Here is a 9,894-nt window from a genome sequence, read left to right on the forward strand (position 1 = left end):
GAGCTCTATAGATATTGATGTAAATAGCTCTAGAGGCTGAATTTAACGGGAGAGCCACATACTCAAACGAATCAAAATTTCCATATAACATCTTTTTGCATTGTAGAGATTCATTAAACAAAATAGCAACCCCCCCTCCTTTTTTATGCACTCTGGATTCACTCACACAATTGTAATTTGGGGGGGTGGACTCTATGAGAACAGCTGAGCTGTTATCTTGGTCTAACCAAGTTTCAGTTAAAAACATAAATTTAAGATTGTGCCTAGTAATAAGATCATTAATTAAAAATGTTTTACCTGCCAAGGATCTGATGTTTAATAAAGCTAAATTTAGTGTGTTCGAAGCATTGTCAGCCCGATTTATTTCAGCACACTGTGGCTGAAGAGGAATGCTTATCAGATTTGATACATTTACAGGATTTAAGAGTTTCCTGTTTCTTGAGATAAACTTTGAGAAACAGGGCCCCGGCTTATCTTGTGAGTCGAAGGCGATAACTGTGTAGCCGTGGCCCGGTTCGTATCAACACGTGCTGACATCATCAAGGCAAGGCAAGGCAAGTTCCTCTACATAGCACGATTCAGACACACGGCTATTCAAAGTCTCCCGAGCCTGATGATGATGACGTATCAGAGGGGGTGTGCGTGGAGGGGTGACGAGCCGGGAGCTGTGGCTAAGATTGACGAGTTGAGGGGGAGCGGATTGACGTTCACAGGGGCGGGGAGTACATACGATTTCCATGAACTCCGGCTCAAGAGAGGATGAAGAAAGGGTGGACGTAGGAGAGAAAGTAGGAGAGAGAGGTCGGCTTGGTAATGACCTGAGGGGTCCCGGGGTGACGGGGATGGGTGGAGCCTCCTCCTCTCTGCCCTGATATCTCTCATGGTCTGAGCTGTTATTTGGGGCCGGCAGTTGTCCTTCGGCGCTGCTGCAATGCTGTGTTTTGGCTTTCTCCAGTATCTTTTTGGCTTTCTCCAGTATCTTGTCCTTGGCACGAACAGATGGGTGGCGCAGGACGTAGAACACATTTGATATGAATACTTTTAATCCTGTCTTATTTAGGCAGAGTCCATCCGTCTTAAAAAACTGCCTGCGGTTCCAGAAAGTGTTAAAATTGTCAATACAATGCACTGAGTGCAGGGCACGCAGCTGAAAGCCACGTGCTCAGTGCCAGCAATCTGGTGAATTTCTCAGGTCCTCTTCTGATTGGTGGCAGAGGACCACTGATATACACCTCAGCTTTCAGTGAGCTGACCATGTTCAAGAGATCTCTAAAGTCCTGTTTCAACATTTCAGACTCCTGCTTTACAACATCATTTGACCCGATGTGCAGAATGATGTTCTTTACAGTTGTGTGTGAAGCAGCAATGTCCAGGATTCTTTTTTCTAATTCAGATACCATATCATTTGGATAGCAGAGTACTTAGGTATCAACACCACACATGCTTTTCATATCTCTAACAGAAAAGTCTCCAACAATCAGATTTTCAGGCCCGGTTGTAAGCTTGGTTAGCCCAGTTGTTAGCTCTCTCTGTGGCTCTTGGCTTAAGTTGCGGTGTGCAGCTTCTGTGTTATCCAGGTCATCAGAGGGAGATCCAGGGACAGTGGGGTGAACCTATTTGACACTAGCACACTTGTTTGCTGGGGAAATTTATTGTTACGTCTCCCATTGGCAGCTATCCATGGCTGCGGCCTCCGGGGCACGGGGGTTGAGGAGGCATTGCGCCTAGGTGGTAATGCAGGCCAGCCGTCCAGATCAGTCATCTCATGGCACTCAGGCCTGCCGGTTATCCGTCCTCCCTTTTCCAATCTCTTTGGCTTTGCACCAAGATGATTCCAGGGAGAGTTATCACTGCCTTGAACACAGTCCTTCTGTTTCTTCGTAGCCTTGCTGGTGCTAGTTAGCTGTGCATTAGCTCGATCGCGTCCACTGTTTCGAGTCACTGATAGAGTGGTGTCGTTCCCACATAGTTTATTAACTTCCACGTTCACTTCTATTCGATTCACTTTTGTTTCCAGTGCTGTAATCCTTTGTAGGAGTATTTGATAGTTCTTGTTTGATAAGGGAGGCATCTTGCTGCTAATTAGCTTTAGCTGAGCGCCTCGCTTACAGTCACCACAGGCCTGTCCTGCTGGTAGGCCTCTTCACGTTCTGTTGAGGAGGTCGTAAAAGTTTCTAAAAATGCCTGTAGTATCTATTAAACAATAAAATAAATTACAGTCCCATTGATTTCTGACCTCTGCACTACTGTCTATGTTTGTGTGCGTCTGCACTACTGTCTATGTGTGTGTGTGGATGTCTGGGTTATATGTCTTTTATATTTTTATCTTTATTTTTCTATTGTTGTTGTTATTTTGCCTTCATGTTGGCCTACTGAATGAAAAAAAAACCCTATGTAGTAGGTAACACATATCTATGTTGTAGGTACTACAATTTTGTGTACCTTATTGTAAAGTGTTACCAACACTAAAGTTAACACTGATTTCAAAATGTGTTTCAGGTATAATTCTGCGAGCAACCCCCCCATTCTTTAACTTCCCTCCAATCAGCCGACGTGGCACTGTGGCAGACAGTGGGGGCAGGGCTGGAGATGTGTGCAACTTCTGTGAAAACAGCTGAGTGAAGCTTTTTCATTCTGGAAATTTCCATTGTAAGATAGTAGTCTGTGTAACAAAGCCCAAAAATGTTTCAGGGAACAATTGCAAACAATTTGCCCATGTCGTCTTCCCTGCTGAGAATTCAGAAGAATAGCCTATACATGTTCTTCTCAACAGCTCATAATTTACACTTACATTTGCAACAACTGCAAAAACAGCATAGACATAGGTAACTATTCATGCATCAGAATTCAGTTTATTATACAATAACAACTCATATATCTTTAAATATTTTTGCATCTGATGAAACCAGTGCCAGAGATTGAGTCAGCAAGCAGCATAATAGGACGGAACCGACCGGGAAATCTTTTTTCCAGCCTGTGGTTTTAGAGGGGGGACGTTGCAGCTCCCATAGCCTGCTACTTCCCGAGCAAAGGCGTAAGCCCTCATTTGCATATCCCATTCCCACTTCTAGAAAGTTCTCTCTTCGGGATATAAAGAGCAGGAGAGGGTGTAGAAGTTACAGTATTCCCTCCACAGGACACACCACTCCCAAGAAGAAAACCCAGCGGATCTTTGCCAGGTAAGGATAAGAAGATAGCTGTTTTTGATTAGAGAGAGGAATGCAGAGTGTGAATGGTATGCTTTGTTTTCAGGGTTTAAAGTTGCAGTGCAGCCTTTTCCCATTTTAACCAGTTTAAAATATGTGCTATATATCTCTCTGGCTGTTTTACAAAGAACAAAAATGTAGTGCATCAAAAAAAAAACTTTGTCAGAGCTTAAGGTTTTCATGCAAGTTATCTCTGCATGGTGATAGTCAAGCTTGTTTTGCATCTTGCATGCCACTGCTTTTATATCAAATTAAATGGAGGGAAGTACTTATTGATCAAATATTTGTTTTGATGACCCGGGATTCAATTATCTCCCCTAATAATGAATGCTGCAATAACTTCAACTTCAACTATAAAATGTTTTCTAAGGTTAAAGTCTTGATAGTAAGAAAGGATACATGACAGAAATCACAGAATATGTCTCCACCAGAGCCTTTATCATGTTTAAATGCCTGCTCTTTGGAGATTACTACATCAAACTCTTGTCTTTCAGAATGAAAATCGCAGACATGAAAACAACACAAGGTATTCGATCATGACTGCAAAGCCACTTCTGCTGTATCACAAATATGCAAAAATACAAATATGCTGACAACATATCTCTGCACTCAGAGCGGTGGTGGAGAGCAACATAAAACATGTTTGAAAGATGCAGCTGCCTAATTGAAGCCTTATGCGTTTTGCCTTTGTTTGGACAAGTGATGGGATGAGTTAGGTATGGCCTGCAGAGTCACGCCCTTCCTCTGGAAAAAAGAAGAAGGCCTAGAGTGCTGCCACATACAACATGTAAAAGTAACTGTAAAGACATGCTCTGTGTGTCAGTGGAACACAGCGATTTATGTGATATCCTTGCTTCTTCTGGTTCAAGAGGTTACAGACAAAGTTCTCAAGAGTTGCCATCAATTTGCAGAAAAAAAGGAGAGAGACATCATATTTCAGTTTGGAGTCAGCACAGAGCTCCACCCTGAATGGACGGCTGCTCTAGCTGTACAGCTGAGCCTCAGTGGCTGCTGACGTGGCGAACAACATGCCTGCCTGGAACTTGAAGCATTCCAAAGCGTCTGTGTGGGCTGGGCCAACCCTGCCCCACCACATCTCAAACATAGTCTGTGTCTCGACATTTCCGTTCTGAGATCGAATTTCATTGAATATGCATCAGTTCTGAATATTCACTCCTTCCCCCAAGCTCGCTCTGAGGAGACGTGCGCCATCCATCTCAAACTCCATACACAATATACATTATTATTTATTAGATTTTTTGGAAAGCAACCGAGGTTAAGTGATGTTAACCGTTTTCTTTCTTTTTTCTGCCCTTTTCACAGTCTGCCACAGCTGCTTTCGGAGACAGACAGGATGTGGATGACTAAAGTTGTAGCTCTTTGTCTGCTGGCCCTAGTGGCCTCTGCGGAGGAAAGGAAGCTGAGCAGCCATGCCACTACACTGGCTGATAACAGCGCCAACCTGGCCTTCAGGTGTGAAATCTATACATCCCGCCAATATTACTCCGATTTATATCCCAGAGCTTAAGCACCTTTGTTTAATTGGATACGTTAGAAACACAATCAAACAATCTTTTTTGTGATTTTTTGTATCTAGCCTCTACCACAACATGGCAAAAGGGAAAGACACAGAGAACATCCTCATCTCTCCTGTAGTGGTGGCCTCCTCTCTGGGAATGATGGCTCTTGGGGGCAAGGCCTCCACTGCCTCCCAGGTCAAAACCGTCCTCAGTGCTGACAAATTGAAGGATGAGCATCTGCATGCCGGCTTGTCCGAGTTGCTCTCTGAGGTAAGAACATCTAAATTAAGGACCTTAAGGACCTCTCCTTAAAGGTCACATATTATGCTAATTTTTTAGGTTAAAAATTATAATTTGAGTTTCTACTAGATAACTTTTTTCATGGTGAAGTGTCCAAAAAAACGTTATATTTATCATAGTGCCATTGCTGAATATTCTCTTTTAAGCCTCTGTTTGAAACGCACTGTTTTAGAGCCTGTCTCTAGCCTCACAAAAAGCCCAGTATGCTCTGATTTGCCCTGAATCTAACTGCCAGTTTGAATCTAACTGCCAGTTAGATTCAGGGGTATCTGGAGGTGTGCTTATCACAGGTGGAAGTTGTGATTAAATTGGTAATAGGGGGCATTTCCAAACCCCATTCAGATTTTCCGAATGGGATTCCGGAAAAAACAGGTTTTCAGAAAGGCGGACTTGGAAAAAAATTATTAGGGTTGTTTTTTCTCATACTTTGGGAGTTTTTAGTCACACGGGGGACAAATATTAATGTTGAAAAACTATAAAAATGTGCATTTTGCACAATATGTGACCTTTAAACCAGACCCCTCGTTACTTGCTGCATATAACCCATTGGTCACAGCTCATCATACGTTCTTCCTTCACAGGTGAGCGATGCCCAGACACGCAACACTACCTGGAAGATCAGTAACCGCCTCTATGGCCCCAGCTCTGTCTCCTTTGTTGACGAATTTGTGAAAAACAGCAAGAAGCATTACAACTACGACCATTCCAAGATCAACATCAGGGACAAGAGGAGTGCACTGAACTCCATCAACGAGTGGGCGGCCAAGTCCACAGATGGCAAGCTACCCGAGATCACCAAGGATGTGCCAAACCCAGACGGAGCCACGATCGTCAACGCAATGTTCTTCAAGCGTGAGTATAAGTTGTGTCTTTCCTTCAAATCCCTGCTATGTTTCCGTCTCTCACCAACCCTCGGAGATATCAAAGAACTGTGCAGTTGTGTGACATTGTCCTCTGTGTTCTGTTCTTACAGCTCACTGGGATGAGAAATTCCATGAAACAATGGTGGACACTCGTGGTTTCCTGGTTACCCGCTCATTCACCGTTAAGGTGCCCATGATGCACCGTACAGGTGAGTTTCTCCATCATGTAGCCTACTTGACTAACCTTATCTTGTCATGTCTTCTAAAAGGATTCTGCCAAACGAGAATGCAACTGAGACAAGCTATTTGTGTTGACCTTTGGCAGGTCTGTATGACTTCTACGAGGACCAAGAGAACAGACTCTATATTCTGAACATGCCCCTGGGCAAGAAGCAGGCCTCCATGATCCTCATCATGCCCTACCACCTGGAGCCCCTGGAGCGCCTGGAGAAACTCCTGACCAGGAACCAAGTGGACACCTGGCTCAGCAAAATGGAGAACAGGGCTGTGGCCATTTCCCTTCCCAAATTATCCATGGAAGTCAGCCACAACCTGCAGGTAGATTGCGGCAGTTGTATGGAATAATTTTAACACTATAGAGTACTGGCATCTAGAAATCAACCAACGAAAATATTATAAAACTTTGTTAAAAAAATACAGTATTTTAACAGTCAGTCATCATTTGACAGGACTGTGTGGGCATGGCCGTATCAACTGGTCTCCATGGCAATGGGCATGGTTTTTATAGAACGTTTGTGGCATAGCCGTGACCAAATGCAGTAATTGGTATAACGTACTTATTGTGTAAAAAAAAAAAAAGCATTGCCCGCCTCATCTAAACCTAATTTCTGTAAAGTTTATCAAACTTAACTGATAAAAACTTTATTTTGGATTGATAAATATGCGTAACTTCTTTCAGAGGCTTAGTATCACGCAACTGTCTTTTTTTTCTGTAGAAACATCTCGCTGAGCTCGGACTGACCGAGGCTGTGGACAAGGCAAAGGCCGACTTTTCCAATATCTCCGGGAAGAAGGACCTGTACCTGTCCAATGTCTTCCACGCGTCTGCCCTGGAACTGGGCATAGAGGGGAACCCTTATGACACCAGCATCTTTGGCTCCGAAAAGCTGAGGAACCCCAAACTGTTCTATGTGGATCACCCCTTCATTTTCATGGTGAAGGACAACAAGACCAAATCCATCATGTACATCGGCAGAGTAGTCAAACCTAACGGAGACAAGATGCGCGACGAGCTGTAATGTTACGTTTTTATGAATGGTGGTGGGTTAGCTTTGTTATTTGTGAAATAATGGCAGGAAACGGTGTGTGTGTGTGTGTGTGTGTGTATTTTTGGTCTGACTGTTACCTCATGAGCACATTCCAATAGGCAATCTGTGGACTGAGTATCAGAGCTTCTTGTATTTGAGACAACCCAAACCTTAACCAGGGAACAATCCTGCATGGACGTTAGGTCTCAGCCTTATGTCTCCCCTTTGATTGAAAAAAATTTACTTGATTACAAATTAATTCCATAAATAGCGGATGGCACAGCAGACAAAATGCTTATATTAAGTATGGTCCACTTTTCTAAACACCCTGTTTATGACAGTATTGGTTTCGCTCACGTGATCCATGCTTGTTTTCCGGGCCATATCTTTAATGTTTAAAGAAAAAGTATTATCTCTGCACAAGCCTGTCTTAGAGTTCTGTCTCACTGCCCTTCATGCTCTCAGTTTTGTATTTCTTCTATAACCTCCAGTCTGCACTGAATTGTTCAACTGCATAAGCTGATCTTGCAGAGGACAGTTGGAGATATTTTCACAGTGAAGCAGTTGGAAATGTGTTTGTGTCATGATGTGATATTTTATTTCCAATAAAAAAAATTAAAGAAGAAGATGCTTGTTTGTGTTTTCTATTAATGCAAAGCACGTCTGATAACAAGAAAAGGAAAAACAATCTTTGCAGTCGACTGGAGGCCAAACAATTCTTACAGGCCTGGAATGTGGGGATTTGACAACGAGGGCCCTTTCCTATATTGGCAATCTACCGTTGACAACTATCTAGATAATTCTGGGGTTAATTTCTTTAACCCCTGGCCTAAATAGTAATGACAGTGGGGTATTTGCTGGAACATCCCAAAAAAAAGGAAAAGCAGACTCTGCATTGCAAATTGGAGTGCAGGGTTCTCACGGCGAATGGAAAACTCAATACAGTACAGCAAATAAATAGGTGTAACTGCAATGCATCAGTAAGTTGACAAAAGAAACAAAATCAGTAGTTTGGGATGTGTATAAGCTTTAACTTTTTTGTTGTTGTATGCAATGTCAAGATTTTATCACAGAAAAATATGAAAGAAAGCAAAAAAAAACGATCCCTGCGTTCCAATCCCCATACTTCCATACTATTTAGTATACCAGAAAAAGATTTAGGATGTCCCAATACATGTCAATTGTAGTATGCTGTAAATACATAAATGCCCCACTAACTCCAATAGGATTTTGCAGTATTCCTCTTTATTCTTGACATTTCTCGACATAATGAAAAAAAAACTTCCTTATCTGATTTGTTTTTCTCTCCTGTGTCCCAAAAACTCTTCTGTACTTTAGTATGTAGTCTAGTACAAAGAAAGAGTATGTGATTTGGAACGCAGGGAATGTTTGACCACTTCTCTCTTCTTAACCCCTCTGTAAGATGTGAATACCTTGTGGATTTCTGTTTAAGAGCTGTAGCGCCACCCTCTGGTTGAAAAACAGGAACAGGCCAGACAATGACAGTGTTACAAATAACTAATTTAATAACTTAATGATGTCAAATTTGCATACTTTGCTTTGCAGTGATAATATACGAAACAAATAACAACATATAAATTACACTTTATACATGTTTGGGACTGACTCTGCTTTTATTCTCATATAGCCGTTAATAAATAGACATATGGATCCAGGGGGTTATATCCAAATGTAATTGGGGAAAGCAATAACACAATAATAATGATAACCATATTGTTTTAGTTTATGTCAAAACAATACTTTCACAAATATCCTTCTATCAGACAAAAATATTTATTATTTTCATTAATAATATTAAAATTATCCATTTAGTTTCATATTGCTTTTTTACAGTGGCATTAAGGATTACCTTATGCTTACATGCCATTTTTTATTGATTTATTTTACTCAAAAACACTACATTAATTATTTAAAAAGCTCCATCCAGTCAATGCTCCTCAGAAAGTGTGTTCATTTGAACGCCAGATGGTTCACTTCAACATGTGTACATCTCTGAGACACATCATTAAATAAATGGCTTGCAGCTTGAAAAAGTGTAGGCATAGTCTTGAATGACACACTCGTCCATCACATTCCACTCTTATAAAAGAAAAAGAAAAGTATAAAATGTATATTTTTCTCTGTTGATAATTACACACGATAACAGCCTTTGCCTCCAACCTTCAGAATAATAAGCCATACAGGGCTTTAAGCAACAGCCTCTGTGCCACAACTCTATTATGAGCTTATGTGGCAAACTAAAAACAGACATTCAAACCAGTATTGATAACATTTCATTTTGAAAAAGGTATTGTTTGGGTGGCGTCCGATCTTTCAATGGGTGAACCTCTGGTCACCCTGAAATAGGTGACCACTCAGTGGCCAGTGAGTGGGGAGAGGAGTGAATAAGTGCATCCTTTCCTTATGGAGTGGTGCAGCTGCCCCCGCTCCACTGGCAGCGGGTACGTGAGTGTTGTAACTCAACCACTCTCATTACATTAGCACCGTTGGGTTCTGCTGCGCTGGCTGCAGGCAGATTAGCCAGTCGATGCTCAATCCTCTTAAACAAGTCTGAGTTAAGCCACAGCCGGAGGCTGCTGGGTGTTGCTCTCTGTCCTCTGCCTGAGCCCCTCTCTCTCTCCCTTCCTCCCTCCTAGCTCCATTTCTTTGTCTTTCTTTCACTGGATGTGTCCTCCTGTCTTCTGCTCCTCTCTTTTTTCACATCGTTCCCTCACTC

General features: G+C 42.1%; 1 protein-coding gene across 3 annotated transcripts; it reads left to right on the forward strand.

The window, feature by feature from the left end:
* The first annotated feature begins 3,065 nt into the window (after window positions 1–3,065).
* Window positions 3,066–7,777, forward strand: serpinh1b (serpin peptidase inhibitor, clade H (heat shock protein 47), member 1b). Of its 3 annotated transcripts, XM_080054108.1 has the most exons (8): window positions 3,102–3,179; window positions 3,701–3,732; window positions 4,530–4,679; window positions 4,804–4,996; window positions 5,608–5,878; window positions 6,000–6,098; window positions 6,215–6,447; window positions 6,846–7,777. In XM_080054108.1, the coding sequence occupies exons 3-8, from the start codon at window positions 4,561–4,563 to the stop codon at window positions 7,146–7,148; spliced, it is 1,218 nt and encodes a 405-aa protein (XP_079910234.1). In that variant the 5' UTR covers window positions 3,102–3,179; window positions 3,701–3,732; window positions 4,530–4,560; the 3' UTR covers window positions 7,149–7,777. The 3 variants fall into 3 exon arrangements, with proteins under 3 accessions (XP_079910235.1, XP_079910234.1, XP_079910233.1); XM_080054109.1 differs by lacking the exon at window positions 3,701–3,732 and having other exon boundaries at window positions 3,066–3,179; XM_080054107.1 differs by lacking the exon at window positions 3,102–3,179 and having other exon boundaries at window positions 3,197–3,732.
* Window positions 7,778–9,894: the final 2,117 nt, after the last annotated feature.

This window comes from Ammodytes marinus (assembly GCF_949987685.1).
Source record: "Ammodytes marinus genome assembly, chromosome: 3".
NCBI classification, from domain to species: domain Eukaryota; kingdom Metazoa; phylum Chordata; class Actinopteri; order Uranoscopiformes; family Ammodytidae; genus Ammodytes; species Ammodytes marinus.